The following is a 15,727-nucleotide window of genomic DNA, read 5'->3' on the forward strand; positions in this document are numbered from 1 at the left end:
TGAGCGTGCCGCAGATCACGCTCAGCATGGCTGAGCGTGCCGAGGATGCTCAGCTGGGCTGAGCGTGCCGCGGACGCTCAGCCGGGCTGAGCGTGCCGCGAGCCACGCTCGGCCGCGGCTGACCGTGGCTAGCCCGCCACGTGGCCGCCTCCGGGTCGTACTTGCCCCGGTTCCTTCTTGCCCGGCTCTTGCTCCGCACCCGGTCCTAATTATTCCATCAGATTGGTTTTAAGATAATTGGAAAAGTATGAAACTTATTCAATTATATATTAAATTATTTTATATATCCTCGCAAAAACTTGTGTGGATTTCAGTTATAAGCATTACAATATATATCATTAGTAATAATTAATTTTATCCTAAATAGTATAACAATTTCACATATAAGTACTACAATATCTATCATAAGTAGCAATTTATTTTTAATTCAAACTAATATTAAATTTTTCTACAATAAGTAGTACTTCGTACAATTTATTTCATAAGTAACATTTCACATATAGTTATTATATTATGGAGTACAATATTTATATTAGAATTATACTTTATAAATATCACAGTTTCAGTTATAAATATTATAATATTTATCATTAGGAACAATCATTTTTTAGTCTAAATAAAGTCAAACATTTTCACATATAAATATTATAATATGAGTTAATTTAATTTTTTGTCTTTGATTTATAAGTGACAGTCCATTTTTAATCATTTTTTTCAGAACATACCCTTTGGTCCTAATATTATTGTTGCATGACCATTTTCGGTCATCCGTCAACAAAATTGTTGAAATGTCATTAAATATAAGGATATTTCGATCTTTTTTTTTATATACATTGTGTGTGTGTGTGTGTGTGTATATATATATCTCTTATTTGTGTATCTCGTTGTACTTGCAAACGCTTTACTTATTTGAAGAAAGATAACACTTCACCATTTATAAATAGTAAAAAATGTAAAATAAGCCCCTAAATTTTATATGAGAAGTTAATTAAGCTCTTCATTTTTTTAAAAGTTACAATTAAGCTAATCAATTTGTTATTTTTGAGTACCCAAGCACACAAATCGGATAGTGTCGGAAAGTATAAATATCAAAAGTTTCATAAATAAAGAATATTTTTACTATAATTTTTTAGATTAAAAATATCAGCGAAATTAAAAAAAAAATTAATATAAGTATCTAAAAGAAAAAGAACACATAACAACAACAAAAGGTAGTAGTACTACCAACTTTTACTTTTTACACATTTTGATTCTTCCAGGGCTATATCTTATATTTTTCTTTTCTTCTTTTTATAATAAAATTAAAATATGTAACAAAAATTTTATTTTATTTTATTTTTAAATGACTAGAAAATGAATTGTGATTGACTGACTCTAGCTAATTAAGAAGATCAATAGTTATCAAGTTAACAAACTTGACTAAAATTTTACCTAAAAAATTATTTTAAAAGTCTACTTATCATTATCCATGATAATAACGTGGCGCACACGGAGTCGGACCAATTTGTGCTCATGTAATATGTGAGCACTGGGGGAGAGCTCAAAATCATGAGTTACCCATTGTCCCTTAACCTTGGGGTATAAATAGTTAACTTTCCACAAAGAGTTGAACAATGTCCATTTTCCACCTTCCTTCTCCTTCTCTCTCTAGATCCTAGCCAACAGATTTCCTAGATCTTCAGCTAGTTTCCAAATCTGCCTTCACAAATTCAAACTTCACTGCAACTTTCCAGCTTTAATTAATTTATCAAACATATATTATATATATACACACACTCTTTACATTCCGAATGCTCATCAATGCACTGAAGCAGCAGTACCGTTTCCGTCGGTTTCGCAGGCGAGGTTTAAATTGATTCCTTTTCGATCGTCGGCGGGAGGTGCGGAGCGGCGGAGGATGACTAAGAGATCAGGTGTAGGGCAGGCGCCGGAGAATAATGGAATCGAGGAGTATGCGGCGGATGAGTTGAGAGATAATGGGGATGAGTCGTCGTCGAGAGGGAGCCGATTCACGTTGATCCAGAGCGCGATAGGACTGGCGTCGACTCGCCGGACGTCTAGCCGACAGACACTCATCGACGGCTTGAGAGACCTCTCGCGTGGTCTCGTCATTCATCCCGATAACAGGTCAGTGTACATGCACACATTTCTCCCCCCATATATGATTATTTGTATTGTAATCTCAACTAGATCATCTTTGATCTTATCATCAAATTGCTTCGCAACCAATCCAATACTAAATACAATATTAAAAATGATGAAAAATTATAAAATTATATCGTTAGATAATACAGTGAAAAATTATAAAATTATATTGTTAGGTAATACAATGTTTTGTTTTGGAGTCTAAAACAAGTTATCGTGAAATGAGTTATTCAGCATTTTTCCTTTTTTTATTAGATGGAAAATGATTAATCACTAGCTGCTTGACACGTGAAGATTTGTTGTATCCAGCAATTTTCTTAGATAACTGAAATCATTTCTGAGCCATAAGTCAGGACTGATGTTGAGCGTGATTCCCGCCAACGTCTTCGTAGGCAGGTAACAGCTGGGTCCATAGGGCTTCCAAAAATTTGGCAATTTCATGATCATTTTAACTTTAATGATTTAAGAGAAGGTGACGGCGTCACCGTTTGGGCTTCGATGTTAACTAACCGAACATAAACGAACGGAGGCTGTTCGTGTTCATTTGTTAAGGATTTTGGAGTGTTCGTGTTCGTTTGTTAAGGTTTTTGAAAATCCTGTTCGTGTTCGTTTGTTAAGCGTTCGTTAGTGTTCGTTAACGTTAACAAACATGTTCATTTACGTTCATGAACTCGTTCGTGAACACTTAATAACCAAACACCTGCACATGTTCGTGAACACAATTTGTTCGTGAACAAGAAATAATTTACGTTCGCGAACATTATTAAACGAACACTAAACGAGCTTGTTCGTGAACACTACTAAACGAACACAAACGAGCTTGTTCACGAACACTACTAAACAAACACAAACGAGCTTGTTCGCGAACACTTAACAAATTAAACGAGCTTACCACTGTTCAGACTCTGTTCGTTTATTAACCGAGCTCTAAATTTTGTTTGTTAATGTTCGTTTACCTTAATAAACGAATATAAACGAACACTTACCGAGCTCGAACACGAGTAGTTCGTCGAAAGCTCTGTTCGCTAACAGCCCTAGCTTCGAGCGGCTCCTCGAATGCTTGTCTCGGTATCATTGGGACATTGCTTCAAATTATCAATAAGAATAGGGTGAAAAATGAATTTTGCAAATTAATCAATAAATATAATTTTTTAAAATTTGAAATCGATCACTAAATTAAAATTAATTTAGTTAATAGAACCCAAAAATAAAAACCCTACCCTAAAAAGGAAATATCAATTTTTATTTACAATTATAAGTTGCTAATTAACAAACCAAATCAGATCAATGAATTCATCCTAACTGAAACTATATAAATAGACTCCGGTGATTCCCGTCTACATATTTAATTAGATAAATGTTGTTCATTTACTATGCATTTAATTAATGGATTTAAATAAGTAAACCTATTCAACAATCAACATTACATATTACTATTTTTTTTTATGAAGAAGAAACTGTAAAAATGACTAAGGGTCACTACCATTATACTATGTACTAAGGTCTATCTTGCATTATGAATTTTGGTACAAAATGACATTTAAATTATATGTGTATATAGTTAACATGTTATGCGGTTGCAATTAATAAATTATGTATATGTAAATAAATTGAAAGCATATAATATATTAATTGCAAATACATAATATGCTGTTAACGTATAATATATTATGTGTATGTAGTTAACAAATTAGGGTCGCACTTATGTGAGACGGAGACGGTCAGATTCGTGAGACGAGTCAAGTTGGATTATATCAGGTCAATATGAAAACATAATACTTGTACTAAAAAATATAAACCATTTATTTTCTTTTAGTTGCATGCATTAAATGAGTAAATGACAATAACTACAAGTCCGGCCAACCCTATGTATGAGGAGATAACATTTCATAAGTTTTTAATTTCTTCTTTATATCTGCATAGAACCGTAGGTATAAATAATGATATTTTTGAACTGTAGGAGTGAACTAGCCAAGTTGATTGACAATTAATTTGATAATCACACAATTTTAAGTTTGACTCCAGATAAGAATTATTTATTGGCTATTCATTATAGTGATTTTTTTTAATTCTCAACTTTTAATTTTATCTAATAATTTCCTTAAAGGAAAAATGCACTTTTTGTTCATAAGTTATAAGGGAATTGTATTGTGCTCACTTATCGTCCTTGAATTATAATTGACGTTGCAAATTTCGTCTTTTTTTCTAACCCCCTACCTAAGTTATAATTGATGTTGCAAATTTCTTCCATAATATTTTGTTAGAAGAAATAAGAAATGAGCCTGACTAACAAGAAGGAACCAATCCTACCATTACCATACGAAAAATGCAATTTCCCCTTCTTAATTTAACTATCAAATTTTATAGTCTGGGAATGATATTTTAATTATTTACTCAAGTATTTATTAACTCCTAAGTCTTACCTCTCCCGCAAAATGGAAGATGTAGTGAAGTGCAAGAGATGACAAACTTGAAATAAATTGTAATAGGTTTCATCGAGCATGGGAAAAGTTCATCCTAGTGTGGGCAATGTACTCGTCATTCTTTACACCGATGGAGTTTGGGTTCTTCAGAGGATTGCCGAGGAAGCTCTTATTCTTGGACATTTGCGGTCAGATAGCTTTCCTCGTTGACATTATCTTGCATTTTTTTGTTGCATATAGAGATAGTCAAACGTATCGGATGGTCTTCAAGCGTACACCTATCGCCCTCCGGTACGTCAGTCCTCATTTTTATGCAATTTCCCTCCTGCAATATTGCACAAGCTAAACTAATTAAACCAACCAAGATCAAGCTAAGCATTTCTATGTTTTTGAGTGTTGTAGGTATCTGAAGTCTTATTTTATCATTGATCTTCTCAGTTGCATGCCTTGGGATATCATCTATAAGGTATTATCCCTTAGCTAGTTCCACATATACATACCTCTCTAGCCACATTATATTTTTCTGTTTAAACTGTAACATTAAAATGTTCATGACATTTGAATTATATTAATTATCAGGCTTCAGGAAGGAAAGAGGAATTGAGGTATCTTCTTTGGATTCGGTTGAGCCGGGTGCGCATAGTCGATGGTTTCTTCAAGAAGCTAGAAAAAGATATTCGGATCAATTATCTGTTTACAAGGATAATAAAACTCATTGCAGTGGAAATCTATTGCACCCATACAGCAGCCTGCATCTTTTACTACCTGGCCACTACTCTGCCGGAAGACAGAGAAGCCTACACATGGATTGGGAGTTTGAAATTGGGTGACTTTAGCTACTCAAACTTCAGAGAGATTGACATCTGGAAACGCTACACAACTTCTATGTACTTTGCCATTGTCACCATGGCAACAGTTGGTAATCCATTTATCTCAAAACCTTAACATACTTCAATTTCTTTGCAAATGCTCTTTCTTAATATAATGCAAACTGTTAATAAGAGGATTTTTTTTTATCATCACTTGATGTGTCCTGTGTAAAGGCTTTAACCATATACCTCAGAAATCACATTATGTATCAACAGGCACATGGCTATTAGTTGGTGGATTAGTATGTGTCTTGGAACACATGCCCATTTTAAGGATCTTTAGACTTTATATTGTTATTTTCATTCCACATTTGGATGAGAACTTGTATTCTATGGATAAGCGAACTCTCCGCTCTGTAGGAAGTTGAGCACTGACATGGACTTGTAACTCATGAACTGTGGTTGGCATTCCTCAAAGAGTCAAAGCTCATGGTTTTTCTCTTGTGTGTTTCCATGTCAACCTCTACTCTCCCCTTCCATTTTCCCTCTTTCCTTCATCACAGTGATTTTCCCTCAAAGTAAGATTCTTTGGGCTGAGGTCCATTGAGTCACAACACTTTTTTTACTGGTTGGTTCAACTCAACACCAAACAGTTCCAAGTGGTGGAATTAGGTTGTTTGTCATTAAAAAAACAAGGGAAAAGTGCATAAGCATAACTTTGTTTCTCTCTCATAGTTTGATGTGTATAATAGAGAAGGTTGAACTCTATAAATAACCCTCCACATCCTTCGGGTTGGGGAAGGGGGAAGGAAGATGTGCTCAATCTTACTATATATTATAATGTAAGATATCAGTCATGCTTTAATTATCTAGTTACATGTAATTGATGATACCACTTTTTGGGGGTGTTTGCAGGATATGGAGACATACATGCAGTCAATCTTAGAGAAATGATATTTGTCATGATTTATGTCTCCTTTGACATGGTTCTTGGTGCCTATCTTATTGGTAATATGACGGCACTAATTGTAAAAGGATCAAAGACTGTAAGATACAGGGATAAGATGACAGATCTAATAAAGTTTGTGAACAGAAATAAAATTGGAAGGGATATCCGTAGTCAAATTAAAAGTCACTTGCGTTTACAGTATGAAAGTAGTTACACCGATGCAGCTGTTCTCCAGGATATCCCTATCTCCATATGTGCCAAGGTAATGAGATAGAAACTATCTTCACGTAACTTGTTTGTTATTTCTTTGCTCTTATTGGCATGGAAGTTCCTAGTCAATATGTCATTCTTTCACAGATTATGCTCACATCCACGTACCATCAGTATTGTATAATGGATATTTATCACTTTTGCAGATTTCACAGTCTCTATACAAGTCTTATATTGAAAATATTCCTCTTTTGAAAGGGTGCTCCTCAGAGTTAATCAATCAGATTGTAAGTTATTTATTCTTTATTAAATTTTTTTAATTCCATTTTTAATTCAGACATTCAGTTTACTACTTTACTATTGAATTAAAATAACTGTTTACTATTATTATTTTTAAAAGTATTGTTTTCTTATATATTTATAAATCTTGGGCTCTTGTTTTACTTGCTACAGCATAAGCATTTTCTATTCATTCTTTTGTTGTCTTCTCTATTTCCTTAGCTAGTATAAACTCTAAATTGCATGAACCAAACAGAACAAGAAGAATGAGATGTTACTTGTGCAGTTGTGTTTGGCATGAACTATATAATTATTACGTGCATAATGAAATTGTTACAGTACGTACTTTTAAGACAAAGATTTACATTGAAATTGTTATTTTTGTTACATAGGCAATTAAAGTCCATGAAGAATTTTTGCTTCCAGGAGAAGTGATTATGGAACAGGGGAACATAATAGACCAACTTTATTTCGTCTGCCACGGTGTGGTGGTAAAATGCTTCACCCTCTATGTCTCTTAACACCCACTCTACATTATTATCTTCTTCTTTCTAGTGTACTGTGTATTATGATTCTTTTTACTTGTACCATAACTGTTTATCCTGTAATAGTACACAGTTTTTAGTGTTTGGATATTGATAGTGGCTTTGAGGTTTTTTCTTTGTGTTGAAAAAGTCCTTACAGAGTTACAGGGGATAACATAAAAATTTGTGTGTCTCTATTTGACTAAAATGCTTTGGGTACTGGTTAAACTTGTCATCTTTTGTTGCTCTATATGACTCACGATTCAAACTTAGCTTCTTAGAGTGGTTAGGTAATAGAATAAAATTGTAATTTTTAATACGTACAGGAGGAAGTTGGCATTGGGAAAGATGGATCAGAAGAGACAGTGGCCAGACTAGAGCCCAATAGCTCATTTGGAGAAGTTTCCATTCTTTGCAATATCCCCCAACCATATACAGTTCGTGTTTGTGAACTATGCAGACTCCTACGGATTGATAAACAGACATTCTCCAATATTCTTGACATTTTTTTTCATGATGGCAGAAGAATCTTGGATAACTTGTTAGAGGTAATGTTGTTACCTGCTTTTGATCTTTTGTTCAGTTGCACAACCAGCTAGCAGTGCTTAGCTTACAAATATTTGTGCAACTTAAATTAGTTCTAAGTATCTGTACGTTCACTATTTTTCACTTATGAACTTATGCTGCAAACATATTAAATATATGCATCCAGTATGTACCTAAAAGACACTAATTGGATCTCAGGGAAAGGAGTCTAATACTCGCATTAAACAATTGGAATCTGATGTCTCATTTCATATTGGGAAGCAAGAGGCGGAACTTGCTTTGAAAGTCAATAACGCAGCTTTTCATGGTGATCTGCATCAGCTTAAAAGTCTGATTAGAGCTGGAGCTGACCCCAACAAAAAAGATTATGATGGAAGATCCCCCCTGGTATGAGTTTAGCCAACAAAAGAATAAGATTGAAGTTTTTCCTAAATAGATCAGATTATTGAAATGAGCTATTTATTTCACTTAATAAGATGGTTTTCGCATCCAGCATCTTGCTGCATCTAGAGGGTATGAAGCTATTGCTCTTTACCTTAACCAATCAGGTGTTGATCTTAATGCACCAGGTACATACATTTCTTGAGTGTTAACTGTTCTGTGGTTCAATTGGATGAATGAATGAAGGTTTTGTATTACACAGTACCGAAGAATTTACAGTATGTAGCTGATGTACGTAATATTTGATGAACAGATAACTTTGGGAATACACCTTTACTTGAAGCCATCAAGAATGGACATGACCGTGTTGCTTCATTGCTGGTTAAAGAAGGTGCGAGTTTGAAGATTGAGAATGCCGGTAGCTTCTTATGTGAGATCGTTGTTAGGGGGGATTCTGATATTTTACGAAGGCTATTATCCTATGGTGTTGATCCAAACTCCAAAGACTATGATCACCGGACGCCTCTTCATATAGCTGCTTCTCAGGGTTTATATTCAATGGCAAAGCTGCTTCTAGGAGCTGGTGCTTCTGTTTTCTCAAAGGACAGGTGCAGTGCCATTCATTCTTCAATTCCACTCTCAAATTACATCTCCTCTCCGCATGAGTATTATATTCTTTACTTTGAAAATTTTGCCATAGTTAGCTAGGATAATATATGCTTGGCTTTGCCTTGAGTACAGTTCAAATATTATATATATGTAAAATGTATTATTTGGTGGTTACTTTGCAGATGGGGAAATACTCCAGTTGATGGAGCAAGAGCAAGCGGGAACAAGCAGCTGATTCAACTTCTGGAAGAAGCAAAATATGCTAAACTCTCTGAATTTCCTGGATACTATGAAGAAGATAGTCCAGGTATTTCTTAAACTCAAAGCAACAAATTCAAATATTTACATACTAAAATGAATTTATTTTTTCTTCTACTTTAGAGCATCTGCAATGATTAGAGATATTTCTCTCCACATCATCAATTTAGTATTCATTTATTTTCACACCATCATCAAATATAATTTATATTTGATATTATATATTAAACAAAAATATATAAAAGGAGAGGGAAACTACCTACCAATTTTCATGCACATAGTGGGCTTGTGCAATGCACAGCTCCTACTGGGTGAATGAATGCATGCATGCAGCAAATGAATTTCTTTCAACTTATGGTAGCTTTTGCCTTTTGGAGTGCCAAGTAGGATAAGAAAGCTGAGTTGGAACAGAAGTATCCTCCCAGTCCCTCCAATTCGGGATGCCCTTAAAAATAATATAGCAAAAACTTGTGTGAGACTGTCTCACGGATTAAGAGACGGGTCAGATATTTGATTAAAGATGTCAAAGACCTGACCTATTAATTAAAAATTTTACTTATTAATTAAGTATTCGATCTGTCTCATGGATTGAGACCTGTGAAACGGTCTAACACAAATATTACCCAAATAATATAATTACTCAAATTATACAAGTATCAAATATCTATTACTCCACATTATAAGTTAATTGTTAAAAGAAAAAAAAGTCAAGATTAAATTCAAAATATTATTTTAAAAGGTTCTTACTTAACAAGATTAATGACGGTCAAATTCTTTTTCATTTACACTTGTGATAGAAAAAACACATCGAAGAAAATGCACAGTATTTCCTTTTCACCCATGGGAGCCCAAGGATAAGCATGCGAGAAAGCATGGAGTTGTACTTTGGGTTCCGCAGAGTATTAAAGAGCTGGTAGAAATAGCATCAAGGCAGCTTGAACTTACTTCTGGCTCCTGTATACTAACAGAAGATGGAGGAAAAATTATAGATACAGATATGATTTCTGATGGACAAAAACTGTATTTGATCATCAGTGAAACACAATGAAATTTCATTCCCCTGTAAATAGGTTATCCTTAGCATGTAAGCTTCTCTGTTGTACACATTGAGTGCAAATAAAGAAAAATGGTTAGACCTCTGGAAACTTATTCTTTTTTTGTTAATACTGACAAGTTTGGTTGCTCAATAAAGTAATGATCTTAGAACCAATTGAAATGTAGATTATTTCATTCCCCAATAAAACTAGTGATAAGGAAATCTATTATAAAACACTAATAAAAAGAAAAATAGAAAAATGGTCAAACTCTTAAATTTTAGCTCAAAAGTCAATTAGTCACCTAATTAGGGTTAATTATGCCTATCAACAATTCATTTTGATACAATGAGGTTCCAAAACTGATTAATGACCTTCTATTACAGGTCATTACGGTTCTAGCCACACTCTAACAAAAAATCAATTAGCCCCCTAAACTTTTCATCAGGCTGCCATTAATCGACGCCTAGGCAACTGCGTATTTTTTATTTTTTTAAAAATTGTTTAAAATATTTTAAGACTTGATAATTATAAACTATTTAATACTTTTATACTAAAATATTAAATATTAACATAAAAACATCTCGAGTTTGAACAATTTAAGATTATTTCACTCAAAATAATATTGTTTTGAATGGAATAACACATTTAAAAAAAATGAACAATAACGAACTAGTCAAGTAGTCAATGCCTAAGAGGCCTAGGCGGTCAGCGTCTAGCTGCTTAAGCACCGATTAATCGGTACATAGGCAAAGAAGAGAAATACGAAAAATAAAATAGAAAAAGAAAAGAGAAAAGAGAAAAGTAAGTTGAAATGAAAGAAAGGAGTAAAAAAAAAAAAAAAAAAAAATTGAAAAGAAAAAAAAGAAGAAAAAAAAAAAAGAAAAAGAAAAAAAAATTGAAAAGAAAAAAAAGAAGAAAAAAAAAAAAGAAAAAGAAAAAAAAATTGAAAAGAAAAAAAAGAAGAAAAAAAAAAAAGAAAAAGAAAAAAAAATTGAAAAGAAAAAAAAGAAGAAAAAAAAAAAAGAAAAAGAAAAAAAAATTGAAAAGAAAAAAAAGAAGAAAAAAAAAAAAGAAAAAGAAAAAAAAATTGAAAAGAAAAAAAAGAAGAAAAAAAAAAAAGAAAAAGAAAAAAAAATTGAAAAGAAAAAAAAGAAGAAAAAAAAAAAAGAAAAAGAAAAAAAAATTGAAAAGAAAAAAAAGAAGAAAAAAAAAAAAGAAAAAGAAAAAAAAATTGAAAAGAAAAAAAAGAAGAAAAAAAAAAAAGAAAAAGAAAAAAAAATTGAAAAGAAAAAAAAGAAGAAAAAAAAAAAAGAAAAAGAAAAAAAAATTGAAAAGAAAAAAAAGAAGAAAAAAAAAAAAGAAAAAGAAAAAAAAATTGAAAAGAAAAAAAAGAAGAAAAAAAAAAAAGAAAAAGAAAAAAAAATTGAAAAGAAAAAAAAGAAGAAAAAAAAAAAAGAAAAAGAAAAAAAAATTGAAAAGAAAAAAAAGAAGAAAAAAAAAAAAGAAAAAGAAAAAAAAATTGAAAAGAAAAAAAAGAAGAAAAAAAAAAAAGAAAAAGAAAAAAAAATTGAAAAGAAAAAAAAGAAGAAAAAAAAAAAAGAAAAAGAAAAAAAAATTGAAAAGAAAAAAAAGAAGAAAAAAAAAAAAGAAAAAGAAAAAAAAATTGAAAAGAAAAAAAAGAAGAAAAAAAAAAAAGAAAAAGAAAAAAAAATTGAAAAGAAAAAAAAGAAGAAAAAAAAAAAAGAAAAAGAAAAAAAAATTGAAAAGAAAAAAAAGAAGAAAAAAAAAAAAGAAAAAGAAAAAAAAATTGAAAAGAAAAAAAAGAAGAAAAAAAAAAAAGAAAAAGAAAAAAAAATTGAAAAGAAAAAAAAGAAGAAAAAAAAAAAAGAAAAAGAAAAAAAAATTGAAAAGAAAAAAAAGAAGAAAAAAAAAAAAGAAAAAGAAAAAAAAATTGAAAAGAAAAAAAAGAAGAAAAAAAAAAAAGAAAAAGAAAAAAAAATTGAAAAGAAAAAAAAGAAGAAAAAAAAAAAAGAAAAAGAAAAAAAAATTGAAAAGAAAAAAAAGAAGAAAAAAAAAAAAGAAAAAGAAAAAAAAATTGAAAAGAAAAAAAAGAAGAAAAAAAAAAAAGAAAAAGAAAAAAAAATTGAAAAGAAAAAAAAGAAGAAAAAAAAAAAAGAAAAAGAAAAAAAAATTGAAAAGAAAAAAAAGAAGAAAAAAAAAAAAGAAAAAGAAAAAAAAATTGAAAAGAAAAAAAAGAAGAAAAAAAAAAAAGAAAAGAGAAAAAAAAAAAAAAAAAAAAATTGATAATATGCCAAATCCAAACTTGTTCATGTCATTCGGTTCCAAGTCGCCACATCTCGGAGAATCTCAAAAGGCAGTCAATGGTGCAGTCAATGATTCAACAGTCAAACCGTACCTGCCCATTATGCCCCTAGTTCAAATTTCCGATTATTATGACGCAAAGGGTTATTTCCGTCAAAACGAACCCAAAACCTCCAGCTCGAGCGCCAAATAGCAGCAGAGCCACCATTTGAAACTCAACACAACATAACGAACTCTGAAACTGAACCCATTTACGAATTACGATCGTCTTCTTCTCTCCGCATCCAAAGATTTTAAGAACTGTAAAATCTTTCTCGAATCACTTAATCGGAAGCCGGAAAAATGTCGCCACCGATTCTTGAAGCTTTCAAGAAGAGGAAGAAAACTCCCAAGTTCTTCGGCCTCCACAGTTTTGCAGAGGCGGGGTACCCCATTTTCCCCACCGGCCCCTTCGTCGAAAACATCCGATTCTTCCTTCAAGAATGCGCCGACCTTGAGGACTACGAAGTTGAAAGAATGCCCATCTGGATTACATTTCTGGTCCATGAAAGCAGGGGTTTTGCAGCTCCTCTGTACACCATTGAAGAGACTGTCAATCGCTCGTCCCACCAAGTCTGCAACCACTGCCGATATGCCGGTAAGGACCAAATCGTATACTCGTCGATTTTTATTTTATTTTTTTGTTGATTGCTGAAATTGGTTTTGGAGAGTTGAGATTTTAGCTTTATTGTATTTTGTTTGTTCTAGGGTTAATTTGGGATCTGGGAACTCTATTTCAGGTTGGAGCCAACATTTAGTGTCGAAAAGGAAGTATCATTTTATAATTCCTATCGATGATGAATGGAATCAGCCGTTGACTGAAGGTGTGCTTGATCTTCAAACCCATCTCCTTCACGGGATGATCCACTGTAATGGGTTTGGCCATTTGCTCTGCGTGAATGGAATAGAAGGCGGGTCAAAATTCCTGTGTGGTAGAGAAATAATGGACTTATGGGATCGTATCTGTACTAATCTTCAAGCTCGGTATGAAAAAACTTCTGTTATTGGGTTATTCACAGTTTATATGATGGAATTGAATTATATTTGATTTATTGAATTGTTATTGGGTTCCAGGAACATTTCTGTTGAGGATCTGTCTAAGAAACACTCGATGGATCTGAGGCTACTCTATGGTGTTGCATACGGTCACTCGTGGTTCGGGAGATGGGGATACAGATTTGGGCGTGGATGTTTCGGAGTAATGGAGCATGATTATGAAAGAGCAATACAAATCCTGAGCTCCTTAGAGCTTGATCATGTTGTTGATGATTTCAATCTCTCCAGAAATGGTGTTGAGATTAGGCAAATAATTTTCTCTTACAGAAATCTCAGTCAAACTCAGCTGTTCACTCTTCGGGATCTATTCAGATTCATGCTCTCTCTCAAGTCAAAAGGTCCAGCCCTTCCAACAGTAAGACCGTGTTCTTCAAAGCGCTTGATCAGGACTACTATTCCGAGTAAACCTTTGGGGAAGGACAGATCAGGTAGGTGCAGAAAGTTTGTGAATCTCGCGGCATGTATGGATAGCAGATGGCCGTTGAGAAGGCTGGAATTCACAGCTAATGTGATTGTTGATGCATTGAAAGAGAAGAAACAAGAGAATAAATCAGGCAGTTATGGGATGACTAGGCAAGAGGTACGAGATGCTGCACGTGTCCACATTGGGGATACCGGGCTGATTGATCATGTTCTGAAGTCAATGAATAATGTGATTGTTGGTAGCTATGTTGTGCACCGTGCTGTGAATAGAGCAACGAGGGTGCTGGAGTACACGCTGCAAGAGATCAAGAATCGCGATCAGACTGATCAGGAAAGAGTTCTAGTTCCTGAGCCGGATAAACCAGCTTCACTTACTGCAGTGCCTCCGGTTGATGTTTTTGGAGATGTTTATTGTCTGTACTCTAATGTACTCTTGGGCTATAAAGAATCTGACGTTGTAAGCCTTGCTGCTCAAACCATTCTCGATACCAAGCATTTTGTGAAGGAATGGCCTTTCAGAGATGAGCTCGACGACTTGCTGAGATTCATTTGCATAGTAGTGCCAAGCTCAATTGACATGGAAACAGTACTGCCTAAGGGCATAATCCCCAAAGAGCACATTGTGGTTCCTCTGCATTCAACAATTGGCGATCTGAAACTAGCTATAGAGGCTGCAATGAGGGACACTTACTGTGCCATGGAGGAATTCGTAGTGACAGACATCAAGGGCTTGGAGGGAGTTGGGGACGACGAAGTAATTTTTGGCATTGTTGAGTCTGGTACAGAACTTTGCACCAAGGGTTTGGGGTTGGCTTTTGGGGGTGACCTGAAGTTTGAGGATAGAGCTCATAACTGGACAGTCAAGTGCAAGTGTGGGGCTCGAGATGATGATGGGGAGAGGATGATTTCGTGTGATGTATGCGAGATATGGCAACATACTCGCTGTGTTGGGATTAAGGACGATAAGGCTGTGCCACCATTGTTCGTGTGCGAGGTATGTTGTGGTAGACTTGCTCCAACAAGAACACTTGGAGGGTTTGAACTTGGTTGCCATGAGACTGCCCTCATACCTTGGCAAGTTGAGGCTGATACTGCACTCTACTTCTGAATGTTCAGCTAAATAACTATGGTGTTTTACTTGTAGCTTTTTAATCTGCTATTGCCAGTACAGTATTCTTAGTCCCTCCTGTCTTTTTGTGGTCATCTGTTCTGGACAATTGTGTAAAGCAAAAAGGCTCACTGTTTCTCTATCAAAGTAGCTAGGATTCAATTCAATAAAACAAGGATGTTTGTAATCATGCATATATGATGAACCAAGTTCTTTTTCTGGGGATTTACCAGAATGACATGTCTGAAAATTTGCCTCAGTTAGCTTTTCTATTGGATGGCACACATATATCAACAAATTCGACCCCGAATCAAAGCGGCCTATTAATCTTCTTGGTTTGAGCCGATCAACTATAGACAACTAGGCTGGTTTATTTCTTTATGATCCTTTGCCAAGGGTCACGTAGTGGGGTTTACTCAATGTACCTATACCCAAAGAGAAAAACTTTTTGCAATATTTGTGTTTGTTAGTGTGAATTAGCTACCATTTTATTGTATCTTTCTCAATTGATTCCCTGAAACAGTCTAAATCATGAAGTAAATCTTGAGTAACTACAATCAAATCCAAACTTTCATCCAAAAAACACATCTTCTGGACAATTAAAGAACA

At 33.6% G+C, this 15,727-nt stretch overlaps 2 protein-coding genes across 2 annotated transcripts; both read left to right on the forward strand.

Annotated features, from left to right (window-relative positions):
* The first annotated feature begins 1,609 nt into the window (after positions 1 to 1,609).
* Positions 1,610 to 10,458, forward strand: LOC116014449 (potassium channel SKOR-like). Its single transcript, XM_031254509.1, has 13 exons — positions 1,610 to 2,127; positions 4,635 to 4,859; positions 4,971 to 5,034; positions 5,148 to 5,487; positions 6,293 to 6,588; positions 6,743 to 6,823; positions 7,208 to 7,306; positions 7,666 to 7,887; positions 8,084 to 8,272; positions 8,379 to 8,454; positions 8,580 to 8,874; positions 9,058 to 9,182; positions 9,931 to 10,458. The coding sequence occupies exons 1-13, from the start codon at positions 1,898 to 1,900 to the stop codon at positions 10,179 to 10,181; spliced, it is 2,493 nt and encodes an 830-aa protein (XP_031110369.1). The 5' UTR covers positions 1,610 to 1,897; the 3' UTR covers positions 10,182 to 10,458.
* A 2,014-nt stretch (positions 10,459 to 12,472) lies between these two features.
* Positions 12,473 to 15,368, forward strand: LOC116012581 (PHD finger protein MALE MEIOCYTE DEATH 1). Its single transcript, XM_031252152.1, has 3 exons — positions 12,473 to 13,129; positions 13,272 to 13,515; positions 13,606 to 15,368. The coding sequence occupies exons 1-3, from the start codon at positions 12,835 to 12,837 to the stop codon at positions 15,116 to 15,118; spliced, it is 2,052 nt and encodes a 683-aa protein (XP_031108012.1). The 5' UTR covers positions 12,473 to 12,834; the 3' UTR covers positions 15,119 to 15,368.
* The last annotated feature ends 359 nt before the right edge of the window (positions 15,369 to 15,727 follow it).

This window comes from Ipomoea triloba, chromosome 3, assembly GCF_003576645.1.
Source record: "Ipomoea triloba cultivar NCNSP0323 chromosome 3, ASM357664v1".
Classification (NCBI taxonomy): Eukaryota; Viridiplantae; Streptophyta; class Magnoliopsida; order Solanales; family Convolvulaceae; genus Ipomoea; species Ipomoea triloba.

Bases quoted from the DNA above. Each gene is read 5' to 3' on its own strand.
- LOC116014449 (XM_031254509.1), top strand. From the start codon at position 1,898: ATGACTAAGAGATCAGGTGTAGGGCAGGCGCCGGAGAATAATGGAATC. The intron at 7,307-7,665 runs GTAAAATGCTTC...TAATACGTACAG, and splicing joins TCGTCTGCCACGGTGTGGTG to GAGGAAGTTGGCATTGGGAA. The intron at 7,888-8,083 runs GTAATGTTGTTA...ATTGGATCTCAG, and splicing joins TCTTGGATAACTTGTTAGAG to GGAAAGGAGTCTAATACTCG.
- LOC116012581 (XM_031252152.1), top strand. From the start codon at position 12,835: ATGTCGCCACCGATTCTTGAAGCTTTCAAGAAGAGGAAGAAAACTCCC. The intron at 13,130-13,271 runs GTAAGGACCAAA...ACTCTATTTCAG, and splicing joins CAACCACTGCCGATATGCCG to GTTGGAGCCAACATTTAGTG. The intron at 13,516-13,605 runs GTATGAAAAAAC...ATTGGGTTCCAG, and splicing joins TGTACTAATCTTCAAGCTCG to GAACATTTCTGTTGAGGATC.